Below are 14,143 nucleotides of genomic sequence, written 5' to 3'. Positions count from 1 at the left end.
CTCTTCAGTGTAGTAGATCAAGGTGGGGTAAGGTTAAATAAAGGGAAATTCATAAAGACACCATAAGAGAAGACAAAAGCTAAATATATTTTGTATGTAGTGTATAATGCTTCTACCTGTAAACAGTTGGTTGAATTCCACTATCACATTTACAAGCTGTGATGCACATTAATCCACCTTTGTAAACAGTTAAGTAATTTATTATCCATACAGTGTTTATTCCAGCATTCTTTGCACTGCCATGCACCATAACTTAGGCTACCTTGCTATTAGCAATAATAGCTATACACCGGTCAGCCAAAACATTAAGACCACTAACAGGTGAAGTGAATAACATGGATTATCTCTCGTTACAATGGCACCTAGCAGTGAGGGGGATATATTAGACAGCAAGTGAACATTTTGATCTTTGAACTTTGTGTTGGAAGCAGAAAAAATGGGCCAGCGTAAGGATGTGAGCGACTTTGACAACAAGGGCCAAATAGTGCTGGCTAGACGACTGGGTCAGAGCATCTCCAGAACTGCAGCTCTTGTGGGATGTTCCCGGTCTGCAGTGGTCAGGACCTACCAAAAGTGGTCCAAGGAAGGAAAACCGGTGAACCGGTGACAGGGTCAGACCCGAGGCTCATTGATGCACGCGGGGAGTGAAAGCTGGCCCGTTTTTTCCAATCCAATAGAAGAGCTACTGGAGCTCAAACTGCTGAAAAAGTTAATGCTGGTTCCGATAGAAAGGTGTCAGAACACACAGTGCATTGCAGTTTGTTGCGTATGGGGCTGCGTAGCCGCAGACCGGTCAGGATGCCCTGTGCTGACCCGTGTCCACCGCCAAAAGTGCCTACAAGGGGCACGTGAGCATCAGAACTGGACCACGGAGCAATGGAAGAAGGTGGCCCGGTTCTGATGAATCACGTTTTCTTTTACATCATGTGGATGGCGACGAGTAAGAGGTGTTGACTCGGCCTTCAAATTCTCCAGATCTCAATCCAATGGAGCGTCTGTGGGATGTGCTGGACGAACAAGTCCGATACACGGAGGCCCCACCTCGCAACTTATACAGGACTTAAAGGATCTGCTACTGACGGCTTGGTGCCAGATACCACAGCAGACCTTCAGAGGTCTAGTGGAGTCCATGCCTCGACGGGTCAGGGCTGTTTTGGCGGCAAAAAGGGGGACCTACTCAATATTAGGCAGGTGGTCATAATGTTATGACTGATCGGTGTATATTAGCTATAATTAGCTAAAGTATGTATACACACAAAATTCATGACCACACAGATTGCACATGTATGAAACACCCGATGTAATACTAACAGAACTATGTGCACTGCAGATTAGATTCATCTAAACGAATCTTAAAACATGTTATTTCACAAGCATTGTTATCATTATTATTATTTATTGGCATGACAGCTGATGCAGTTCAGCAGTTGCTAGGAAGGTTATCACGCTCCGATAGCTGCCTCAGGGTCAGTGAACACAGAAGTTTATTTTGAAAAGACACCATGTAACGAGCGGAAAGGGACACTTTGTCCTAAACTGACGCTAGAGGGCTACCTAGAGCGGATGGTCGGTAGTTGACGAGTTGGGAGGGAGAATGTGTTGGTTATAACAGAGTGAAACAGGAAGATTGATTATGCTCACATAGGTAAACTAAAATGTTCTTAAACATAACGTACCGAGAAAACAAACAATAACAAACATGGTCTCATATTCAGACCTATAGGGCAAAACTCTTGAAACATGGCTTTGCATTGAAAATCAATCTCAGTAGAAGACTACAGGGCATCGCTGCAGAGGGATGTAGTTGTAGAAACTAAGTGGCTTTTGTTGGTTTGCTTTCGGAGAGTAAGCTTTTGAAATGAGGAGACAGCGTGACAGCTGCACAGCATGGACCATACAGGATCCAGACTTCACAGCAACTTAAATCAGCTTTCATCCAACTTTAACCGGCTTCCTCCATCAGCAGGACATCCTGTAGGACATCACTGACTGTGTGATGGTATCACTGTGTCTGACCTAAGGGACACGTCTTTTACATCATTATAACTAATGCAAGTTATTCCAATAAAGTAAATATCAGCAAGTCGGCTTTTCTATAAATAAGCTTCTTTTATGGTGTATTTCTTTGTCATAAAATTTTACAATTTTTCAATTTCAAAGTCATTAATCCAGTGACCCCAGAGTTTACCCAAAGTAGATTATTCCACCTCTTAAAATGAGCTTCAACTGCTGAATGAGCTGTAAATGTCATTTCTCTGCACAGTCTTGGTGCAAAAGAAAAGTCTTTGAAACAGCAGACCAAAACACAGATTGAAATCGCCCTGGAGTGAGATGAAATGTTTCTTCCCTTAAGAAAGGCATACAACTCACACATCCAAAGAATCACAACAACCGCCTCACCTTTTCAATGATTTATTAACCAAGCACGGGTTTCGACTCCCTGACCTTCTTAAGAATGGTCATCCTGAGGGTGTTTGGCTAATAAATTATTTGGACCTGCAGTTTAAGCTGTGTGGACAGACTTTTTCAGTGTTTTCAAGGGGCCTTGATGCATTGTTAGAAACAAAAGTGCAGTTTTGTGTGAATTTTACACGTCTGAAAAACAGCAAATGTGGCTAAGTAGATACGTTATTTTTACTTTAACTTATCATTATGAAGTAATTGTTGATTGTGCAATGTAGAATAATGACTAGGGATGTCACGATACCAGAAATCTAGTAGTCGATACCAATACCAGTGAATTTCCACGATTCTCGATACCCAATTCGATACCACGGTACAAAAAAACCCCAACAATAAATCCCCTGTACTGTAATTCAACACGCACTCTTTTATTAAAAACATTTGAACATTACAAAGAACAGAGGCATGTAGACTTTAAGTAGTAAATAAAAATAATTGACCCATATCGGTCATTTTGGCGTATCAGCGGCGTGTTATCAATCGATAGTCAGACGACGGACAGTACATTCTGACCATGGATGCATCTGGTCCGTCAGCCTAGAGTAGTAGGAGCTGGAGGCAGAGGATTTGTTGTCGAAGTGAAAAGCAAACTCACCTATTTGGCAATATCTCACGTTTAATCCCAAAGCTATAAGGGAACCATAATGTTAATGAGGTAAACGCCGCGAGGTGGATGGAGCCGTCACAGCCGGTGTGCACGGAGCAGCAGCGCCAGGTAGACCCCCGCAGCGGAGCCCCGCAGCAAAAGCGCTACCGGAGAGGCCAGACACACCGCCACCCAACAGTAAAGATCAGAGTCAGCGCTCATAAAGATCGTCTTTTCTCCCAATTTTATTACCCGGTGGGAAATTTTCCTCACTACAAAAGAGTACCGTAACGTTTCTAGAAGTATCGGTTCTCGTGACATCGCTAATAATGACACAATTAGTGTTCGGGTTGGTTCCCTATAAGCCTCACTTTCACTATGTAATTCTGTCTGCCACCAGGTACGATCTCCTGGGGAAATAAAGGCTCAATTTACGGCACAAAGAAAATACGTCAAGCAAAACCTTCAGTCAGCGGCTGTGGCGTCTGAAATACAGCCAGCTCAAACCCCAGTGCTGGGGGTCTATGTAGTCAGTGCTATATTCTGTTCTATCTAAGCTCAATAGCATACGTCTCAGCATTCACCGTATCTGCATTAAAACTCTCCAACAAGCTTTCTTTTTAGTAATTTGAGGACGCATACAGGTCACATTAACACAAATCATGTTGTCCACCAGTCACTCCATTCCTTCTTTTAAACACATTTCAAACCCTACTCCACTAACCTACTGTTTAAAGGCAAAAAAAAAAGTTCGGAAAATCAGCCTAAAATGTTATTTTTTCTACCTGTTTCACAGACAAAAAAAGAAATTTAGAAAGATTATGCCGTCAAAAAAAAAATTCCACCTGTTCTTAAGTCATAAACACAGGAGAGAAAACAACTTAGATCAGACAAAAAAAAAATCTTGCTTGCCTTTCAGGGCTTCCGTACAGTTGAGTTGTGCATCTGCAACTTCTTCATTTCTACATGATAGTAATGATGATGATGCTGGATTCTACCTACTGACCTCAAAGCCAGTGATGGCTATCTGGTGCATGGAGTCGTTGACGGACTTGATGATGTCCAACATGGTGGTTAAAGCCTCCTCCAACTCAGCCGTCCCCTCACCCTTATTGCATTTCAACATCTCCTGGGAGACAGGAAGGAGGAAAAGGGGGTTAGAAAGATTGAATAAGACGGGATACAAGAACTCAGTACTTCTAAAAATCCTGCTTACAGCCCTGTCCCACTGAAGAAGAAAAGAAGAGAAGAGACAGGAGCGCCAGGCGGAGATAATCACTGACACAGGGTTTATGTCAGAGTATTGTCCAGGCAACAGCTCCTCTAGTGAGGAGTAAACCCTCATCAGTGACTCATAACTGGCTGTATAGAGGACAAGCTTTCATATGGAGCTGATATGGTGACAGAGGGCTTTAAGGGTTAAAGCTGAAGGTGTGAAATTTGAAAAGTTTTAATGAGAGAAGCCTCTTTTGTAGTGTCATACGGATGTCCACCCAGAAGCAGAGCGCTGACTGTAGAAGAACAGTGGAAGATGTCACACTGAGTCCTCCTAACACCACAATTCATTTATCATTTATGGCAAATGGACTTGCGTTTATTCATATCGGGGCGGCTGTGACTCGGAGGTAGAGCGGGTCGCACAGCAATCGGAAGGTCGGCAGCTCGATCCCCCGGCTCCTCCATGTCCACATGTCGAAGTGTCCTTGAGCAAGATACTGAACCCCAAACTGCTCCTGAAGGCTGTGCCACCGGTGTGTGAATGAGTGTTTAGATCAGATCCTGATGGGCAGGTTGGCTCCTTGTATAACAGCCTCTGCCATCAGTGTATGAATGTGTGTGTGAATGCTGACATGCAGCGTAAAGAGCTTTGAGTGGTCGGAAGACTAGAAAGGAGCTTTATAAATGCAAGTCCGTTTACCATCAGAAGTTTATCATTATAGTATTATCATTACAGCTGTCAGTGTCAGAACATTCAGCTGTGTCCTCCCATTTTTCTCGTGTAAGCAGCTTTTCCTTTTAAAAACTTCCTACTTCTTTTATCTTTCATGATTTATTTTATCTTATTTATTGATTTGCAGTTGTCAGAGGTCAGAACACTGGGTGACTAAACCACCCATAAATGGAAACTGTGAGAAAATTCCAGCCGGGGCAGGTCAAGCTGACCATTAAATAAAGTCAAGGAAAAGACACTCAGATCCTCAGCTCCTCGCCCACAAAGAGGAAGCTCATGTGAGATGTAGTTGTTCGAATCACTCGATCCAGTATTGCACGTTTATTTGTGTGTATGTGACAGGCAAGAATAATGCAAGAATAATTAATTTTTCAGGCATAATTCATTTATTTAGAGAAAAGCTAATTTCTTTGTTGTCTCAGTTATTACTGTATCATTTTCAGGACATGTCATTTAATTTTTGGATGTAAATATGCATAAAAACTGGTCACTGTACAGACTATGCAGCACATATGCAGTGAACCAGAAAGAGGAATAATGCAGATAGGTGATGCAGATTCTTGTGTGTGTGGGTTGATTGTGCGTTGATCTGTTGGTAATGCCTCGGGGTTCCAGTAGGGGGATCGCGCTCCTCTTCCTCACTCAATACAGAGACGAGTGAAGGGAAGAGCTGCGTGTGTGATTCATTCATCCTTCTCTCTCACTATTTCCCCTGTTTAAGGTAAATAACGTCCACAAAGCACTATAACGTTGTAAACACATGTTGTTAAGAATTCGTTACACGTTGTTGTTGTTCATTATAGAGGAAAAGTGCACATTTTGTACTCTGTATTGTGTTTGGAAGTTTCTAGCTAACGCTGTTGATATGTAAGCTAGCTGTCGGATGCATCGTGGTCCCGTCGTAGAGTCCGTCTGTTTACTTTGTCGTCGGCATTTAAGCTAGGCTGTTACATTCATATATGTGTATGCAGCTGTTGATTTTATAACAGTTAAAGGTGAATTCATGTGTCTAAAAAAGTTAAAAAGCTAAAAGGTTAAAATACATTTCATATGAGAGACTTCATGCTGCATTTGAATTAAGAACATTTAGAAACATTTAAAAAGATAATTTAGGGCGCCTGGGTTAGCTCAGTTGGTAGAGCGGGCGTCCATGTATTAAGGCTTGGTCCTGACCGCGGCGGCCCGGGTTCGAATCCGGCCTGTGGCCCTTTCTGCATCCACTCTCTCTCTCTCCCCCCTTTCAAGACTCTATCCACTGTCCTGTCATAAAAATGGAAAAATGCCCCCAAAAAAATAACTTTAAAAAAAAAAAAAAAAAAGATAATTTAAATGGTTTAGAGAAAGTTAAAAATGTAATTAAGCCATGATCACTGTGGTCCAGAAACTGAGTTCTGATGTTTAAATGTATGAGTTTTGTTTACATTGCATTACATTTCAAATGTAACTCAATACAGAGACGAGTGAAGGGAAGAGCTGCGTGTGTGATTTATTCATCCTTCTCTCTCACTATTTCCCCTGTTTAAGGGGCACAACATGTACATGCATTTCCAATATAGATTTTTTTTTATTGATGTGGTGTTGCATGTTTGCAAGTTTTATTATTGAGTGGGTTTTTATATTTAATTTCTGGTTCTACTGAGTTGTTTGTAATTGGATTGGACTATGGATCAAGTTGATGAACTGATGAGAACTGCTTCACACACCCCTGACAGCTCCGGATTGGCAGACAGAGACGCTGTGCTTCTTTTAAGTCGATTGTGGACAGGTGTGCAGCAGTTGGACAAAGGGAGAGAATCGACCAGACGTGGGGAAACAAGGACGTGGAGCTTGACGCGCGAGTTAGAAGTGTGGGACGGAGGCGGCTTCACCGGTACGTTTTACCGCGAGAACAGCAGAGCTGCAGGGCCGGAGCAGAGGAGCCGATGGCCTCAGGACCCCCCCCTTCCCCTCTCTTGATAAACTGAGACTTAAACACTCCCTTGCTTTGAACTGTTTATTACCAGCTGTGCCATTGGACTCTAGTACACCCACATTTTAAGGATATTTACTGTAGATTTATCAATGTAGCAGTAGACGTGTAGAACTCGGAGCCCCGCGGTGAAGGACTCAAAAGCCTCGTAGTGGCTCAGGGCTCAAAATACAAGCTTTTAGGAACTCCTGTGGGGGATTAGGCGGAGCAGGCTGAACTAATTAGCCGGATAATTGCACAAAATAATGACCTGTTATTAATGTACTAAAATATTAGTCAAACATAATATGGATGATTTCTAATGAGATCTTGTAGCCAAATCAAGCAACTCAACCAAAGCAAGCAGACTTTAGAGTTCACTGACGTGTGTGTGTGTGTGTGTGTGTGTGTGTGTGTGTGTGTGTGTGTGTGTGTGTGTGTGTGTGTGTGTGTGTGTGTGTGTGTGTGTGTGTGTGTGTGTGCGCGCGTGTGTGTGTGTGTGTGTGTGCGCGTGCGTGTGCAGGTAGTTAGTTACCTTGAGCATGAGCTGGTATTTGGTGATCCTCTGGACAGGCTTCAGCAGGTAGGCATCCAGAGACAGTTTGTGGTCCAGTTTCTTCTGGCATTCCTGATGTCACAAACATCAAACATTCTCCATCAGGAAGGGGACATGATGACAGACCTACTTAACTTTGGTGTTAAAGCTACAGTAGGCAAAAAAGGTTCATGTCAACAACACACCTGTCCTATTAGGTTATGAGATGTAAATTCTAGCATCATGTTGGACAGTGTTGTTACCTGAAAGAAGAGGCTGTCTCCGCACTGTCTCCAGAGGACTTCAGAGCGGGGTTTATTCTGACAGTACTTCTCATACACCTGAAGCTCTTCTTTCTGACAACACAAACACATGTCAGAGTGAATGGGGGGGGGGGGGGGGGTGGGGGGAGACTACAGTAAATCATCTCTTGTCCGTTTCTGGTCCAGTTTCAGCTGTCAATTCTGCACATCACTGGCTGGTTGAACTCATCTCCTCATTAATTAAAGTGGCAGTAGGCAGTATATTTTTGGCATCATTGGGCAAAAATTTCATAACAACCTTTCAGCATATTGTAATTCAAGTGTTCTGAGAGATAACTAGACTTCTGCACCTCCTCATGGCTCTGTTTTCAGGCTTTAGAAAATCTAGCCCGTTTAGTCGGACCTCAGATCAGCTCTTACTGCTTGTTTTCCTCCGGTCTGTGAAATCTTGCAGATGCCGTTAGGAGCACCGGAGGACACAGAGGCACATGATTTTTTTCAGGTTACCTGTTTCATGTACTACTGTCACGATATAGCGACCGTTTTATACAAATAATTTTTTTAATCATATTTGCTCCAATCTCACCTACTTCAGCGCTAAAGCAGCCCACTATCTTTTACAATCATAAATATATATATACACATGAGTCTTTCCAGTCGGAGGATGCATTTTTGAACATTGTTCATTCTTTTATTGAGGACAATGGTTCAACTTGTGTTTTTGTCATGGGGGATTTTAATGCACAACACAATGCACAACATCTTGGCTTGATCGTTATATATGTACAGCAGATGCTCATGCGTCTCTGGATAATATAGAGATATACTATGGGAGGACAACCTCTGTTCATTTACCAATTGTTATCCCCGTAAATGTTGAGAAAGTTCCTGTGCTGGCCGTTATTGATAATGATGCTATAACACAGGGATGTTGGACTGGATGAATCTAATTAAGGAAGAGCTTAACAGATATTCAACCGTAACTGACATCTTGTTAAATAATATTGAACTGCCTATGGGGGACACTCTGACGCGTCTCAATAAGAACTGTGAAAGCCCTCATCATGGGATTGAACTGTGTGCCATGTATGACAATATTGTAACGGCCTAACGCCTCTAGTAAGCCCTTCTGTAAACATAAGAACAAGGTGCGTAACATTAAACCTGGATGGAATGATTCTGTGGCTGTCAAACATGCTGCAGCTAGAGAAGCTTTTAAACTCTAGTCAGAATCAGGAAGGCCTTAGACGGGGGTCATTGCTTGAACAGAAATTATTTTTACCAATGCAAGATTTAAATATGCTTTTCGTTTTATTAAAGATACGAGAACACAATGAGAGCTGATTCTCTTGCTAGGAAGCTGCAGATTAATAACCATTATGATTTCTGGAAAGAAGTATGAGTTATGAATAACTGTAAAACCTCCTTACCGTCCAACACAGAGGGTGCATGTGGTCCAATTTTTAATTAAATGTTTTTATTTTTCTAGATATTGAGAAGTTACGTTTTGTTTCTGAAACATTGAGTGATTTCTAGTGCAATGCGCACAAACCTGGCAACCTACTAGGACGCGGCAGAGGCCAACGCAGGAGGCAGTGAGCTATCATGGAGGGGCCTAGCACAAAAATCATAAAATTTGGATTCAATGATTATGTTGTTGATGACGGTAGTAAGAAGAGAACAGCGGTATGCAAGGTTTGCGGCTCAAAAATCAGTAACACGACCACCACAACATCCAACTTCATCCGTCACTACAAAAAACCCACAAAGAAAGGTATGTGAGTGTGTCTTTTTATCTAACTTATTGGCTGGTCAAATGTTAGCTAGAAAGCTAACGTTTAAGTTTTAGCTCCGTTGGACTTGGCTTTGAATCGATTATGCATTTTATTGAGAAGACGTATCATCAGAATTACGTATGACTTGACTTGTGACTTGCTTGACCTGAGCAATGACTTGACTTGACTTGCTTGACTTACAGCAGGGACTCGACTTGACATGCTTGATTCCCACCACAGTGACTTGGGACTTGCTTGAGACTTGAAGGTTAAAACTTGAGACTTGCACATGTGTGACTTACTCCCACCTCTGGTTAAAAGTAATGAAGTTGCAGTTGAAAATGTTTATCTCACTGAAAACATGGCAGTCAGGTCAGATGATGTCTATGATGCCATTATGTTGCTAGATGATAACAAAGCTTGTGGTATGGATCATATCAATGCAGAACATCTAAAATATGCCAGTCCAAAGCGTTGTTACTAGATGATAACAAGGCTTATGGTATGGATCATATCACAGCAGAACATCTAAAAAATGCTTTGACGTGTGCTTTCTATGTGCTTTACTGGTCTCATGGTCCATGGTGTCCTTCCAGATTCTATCACCTCTGTATTGTTAGTTCCTGTTATTAAGGACAAGGCTGGTAAATTAAATAGCATGGATAATTATCGACCTATTGCCCCTTGCTAGTATTCTCTCTAAAGTGCTGGAAAGAATCTTGCTAGCAAGGTTGGAAATGTTTGTTCTAACCACTGATCATCAGTTTGGCTTTAAAAGGAAACATGGCACCGATATGTGTAGCTACGCTCTAAAGGAAATAGTTGCTAAATATGGAAGCCAAAACTCCACTGTATTTATGTTCTTTATTGATGCATCCAAGGCCTTTGGACGGGTTAATCACGAGAAATTATTCCTGAAACTGCTTGCCAGAGGTGTTCCAAAGTATATACTTATGTCTTCATGGTATTCACATCAAACAATGCAGGCTAAATGGAACAATCTGCCCCATTTCATGTAAATAATGCTGTTGGTGGTATTTTGTCTCCTGTTTCTAGGCTACTCACCCTTTTTAGAAAACAGGTTCCCACCAGCTCTGGTTTCTCTGCACAGTTCTCCAGCTCTCTCAGAAACGTCCTGAAAGGTAAATAAAGAACAAACCGAATGAGAACGAGCTGAAAAGAAGTTTTTAGCATCAACAACTTGGAACACACAGCTGCTGTATAGTCATTCATTTGGATCTTCTTGGGTAAGTTAGCCCTTTAACTCTTCTCGTCTCAAAATACTACGCGTCAGTTGCTCCAAACAGCCATTGTTTACAACAATGAAAAATTCTGCCAAATTAAATATGGCCACCATGCGAGAACATTTCCACTTGTAAAAAATCAACGGATGTACTCCAACAATTTTTTACGCATATGTTAGTTGTCATGAGCAGAACTACTCAGTCTGTGAAAACAGTTGTATAGTGGCTCTGTAGGAGCTTTGTCAAGTCATCAAGATCATCTAAGTTTGTACCACAAAGTATTAACAGGGTGTGGAGTTTGAAAGATGTGGGGATATACAAAGAGAAAAAGATGCTACTGATTGCATTATGGAATGTAAATGTTCTTTGACGCATACTCGTGACTAAAAGTGAGGACACTTCAGCCTCTGCTGCATCGATTCTCTCTTTTAATTCTCCCAACTTTATTTTATGAAAACCAAGGAGTTTAAAGAAGTGTGAAGAATCCCAGGCAGTCGTATGACGGCTCCACCTCACACTTCTTACCGTTACTGTTACTGTACAGAGAGATGAGAGGAAGCACCAACAAGTATACACACATAGAGGGATAGAGAAAAGAGGCAAGACAAAACAGGAAGCAAGAGAGAGAGGAAAGGAAGTGTACTAAGAAGAAAGAGGTCAGATGGAGATAAAGAATGGAAGGGAAAGGAGGAACAGCTCTTTCAGTTGTGGCCTTCAGGGAGTCTGCAATCTGCCCGTGATATCTCTGAATTTTTCTGCTTGTTGACAGTTGCTTTGAACAACTATATTGTCGTCACAGACACTTTTGTTCGTACGTGGAGCACATGCCGAGGTGACATACAGGTCTATGATCTACAGGGTGGAGCTACGACATGAGGAAGTAAACACAAACCAGGACCCAAATAGGTCCACATGCTGTCACAAAAAGTTCAATATTCCTGTCCACAAAACACGATTATTTGTTGTAACATATACATATATATGATGTATAGGCAGTGAGTTAACACCACTTCAATTGGAAGTCACAGAGATGCACCGTCTCGACAGTTTATGCGATGTTCCTCCCACTATGCAAACAAAATATCTCAGTCGTCACATTAGATTGCTGGGAAGACATCTAGAAGTCACTAAACCAGTTTTGTGCATGTCTGTGTGACTGCCTTTAGCAAACTGACAAGCTGGATTGCAGACTGTGGAGAGGATGTGGGGAGTGAGTGGGGAGACAAGAGGGGGAGACAAAGCGCAAATCTTAGTGTATTTATTTTATAAGCAAAAGAAATCAGCCAATAAAGGTTTGTGCAAAGTACCGCTTTACTTTTACGTGCATATTAATTAAAAAAAACAACTGTTAATAATGTTTATAACTTAAATAAGAAGAAAGATATTAACAGATATTGACGGTTAAACTTTAAAGCTACTACAAGGGACGTTCATTTCGTGTTGATTTTGGCGGTCCCTGTGGACAAAAGCGGTAGTGTATATAAGCACTCATTTTACTGGTTCTGGTTCTCCCGTGCCTCCCTTCCCTCCAGCGGGCCCAGTACGGCCTGGGCCTCCAGCAGCGTGGTGTCGGTGTCGGCTCCCAGCGGGGTGGAGCTCTGCTCCTGGCCGGAGGAGGAGCCGCTGCTGCCGGTTCGCGGAGCTCTCCACCTCCCGCCGGAGCTCTGACTGTAGGTCAAAGGCGGCAGCGAAGCCGGATCTGGGTCTGTCCACAGTATGCTGGTCGCTCCCGGAGGCCCCGCTGGAGTCTGAGCTGAAGGAGTTTCTGGTCAACCTGCGTGATTTCGGAATCCGGTCGGAATCCGACCCAATGACGGCCTCGATGACGAGCATTAATAATAACTATATAGAAACAGCCAGTCTTCTCTTTCTGATGGTCTCGTTTACATACGTAGGTCATATCAGGATTTAAAAAGGACGGTTTCATCACCACTTAAAAGTTCCTTATTGCAACCAAGGCCTATGAAAGGAGGCTGTGAAGACTGAAGACATACTTCAGACAGTGATACAACCCTTTTTTTTATGTATTAGAGATCTACTTTCACTTTATGGAAAAATAAAAATAATTTTATCCGTAGTCTCTCAGTCCTCTTTATACCATTTATCCTGTGGTCAACATTGTTTATCACTGATATCAATGTTTCCAAGATACAGAAGAGCATAAGGCAAGGACAATGTATAAAATGCACTCCGCCTACCTGTTGTGAAATTCATATATCTCTGGCAGGTTGCCAAACAGCACGTCCCTTTTGTTCTCTAGGGACGGGGGGATGAGGTGGCTGAGCTCCGAGTTATCCAGCTCTGCAAAATAACCCTGGGGGAGGAGATGAGACAGCAAAGAAGAAGAAGAAGAAGAAGAAGAAGAAGAAGAAGAAGGAAGCAGATAGCAAAATTAGCCTTAAATTAAGTCAGTTAATCATTTCAACCTGAGACAATCAGAGAAACCGAGATTCTTAACCTCTGCCCATCAGCAGCGTCAAACTCAATCTAAAAATGGACACCTATGGGTGATGAGAATAAATTATACACACTAACACACCATGCTCTGTTTCGTGTAATCAATATACTGTATGGTCAGAATCAATGCTGGACTTGAGCCTTCTGTAGCGCCTGTAATCCAGCAGAAAATTGATAACCCAGGAGATCATATGGAGTTCATACACTGACAGGAGTGTCGGATTTATGAGGAAAAGAATTGCAGTGTTCTTTCTACTAAAAGGCAATCAATGTGGTTATTGAACTCAGGGATGCACCAGGACTCATAGTGCTATTGGATATCTGGATTAGTGACAGTCAGAAATCAAAGACAAGTCATTTCATTTTCTTCCATATCATTGTTTTGTTTGTTTTTACTGATAAGTAACAGATTAGATTTTAGATTATATTAGACCCTTAGACAGATTAGATCCTTTAATGGGTGAATTAAAGGTGGATGTTAAACATTCAAAACAGTATGAATAGTAGAGATTAAGGGACTGCAGTGACATGGTGATGCATTGTAGACATTCTGTACCTCCATGATACTTTGCAGCTCCTCCACATATAGCCTCTCTGTTTCAATCAACTCAGTCATGATGTGTCTGTGGAGAAAGAGCAAAGAATGGGGTGACTTCTAAGGCACAGCGAATCATAATTAAATCCTTCTGGCAGAATCCCCCTCCCCCAAAAAAAAAAACATTCAGTTATTCATCCATCCACTTTTTGCTCTGATGGGATCTCTTTGCAAACTGACAAACATCTTATGAATCAGTAAATTTCCATGTTGGCACAGCAGTAAGGAAACCATCACTGAGAAGGGAGTGTTTTGTGAGTATTTGGAAGAGCAGTGAGATCAGACTTGAACTTTGATGTGGAAAGAGAAGAAGTAATGGAAATAAC

At 42.0% G+C, this 14,143-nt stretch overlaps 1 protein-coding gene across 4 annotated transcripts in view; it reads right to left on the bottom strand.

Moving 5' to 3' along the window:
- The window catches only part of mcf2l2 (MCF.2 cell line derived transforming sequence-like 2), a 143,070-nt gene that overhangs the window by 37,116 nt on the left and 91,811 nt on the right, over positions 1-14,143 (bottom strand). For all 4 annotated transcript variants that reach the window (XM_037770424.1, XM_037770423.1, XM_037770426.1 and 1 more), the window contains exons 16-21: positions 13,779-13,845; positions 12,964-13,079; positions 10,587-10,656; positions 7,747-7,839; positions 7,484-7,576; positions 4,056-4,178 (exon numbers count right to left, since the gene is read on the bottom strand). In XM_037770424.1, coding sequence (XP_037626352.1) covers positions 4,056-4,178; positions 7,484-7,576; positions 7,747-7,839; positions 10,587-10,656; positions 12,964-13,079; positions 13,779-13,845 — 562 coding nt within the window. The remainder of the gene's footprint in view (positions 1-4,055; positions 4,179-7,483; positions 7,577-7,746; positions 7,840-10,586; positions 10,657-12,963; positions 13,080-13,778; positions 13,846-14,143) is intronic.

This window comes from Sebastes umbrosus, chromosome 5 (genome assembly GCF_015220745.1).
Source record: "Sebastes umbrosus isolate fSebUmb1 chromosome 5, fSebUmb1.pri, whole genome shotgun sequence".
NCBI classification, from domain to species: Eukaryota; Metazoa; Chordata; class Actinopteri; order Perciformes; family Sebastidae; genus Sebastes; species Sebastes umbrosus.
This window is presented reverse-complemented; position numbering and strand designations above follow the sequence as displayed.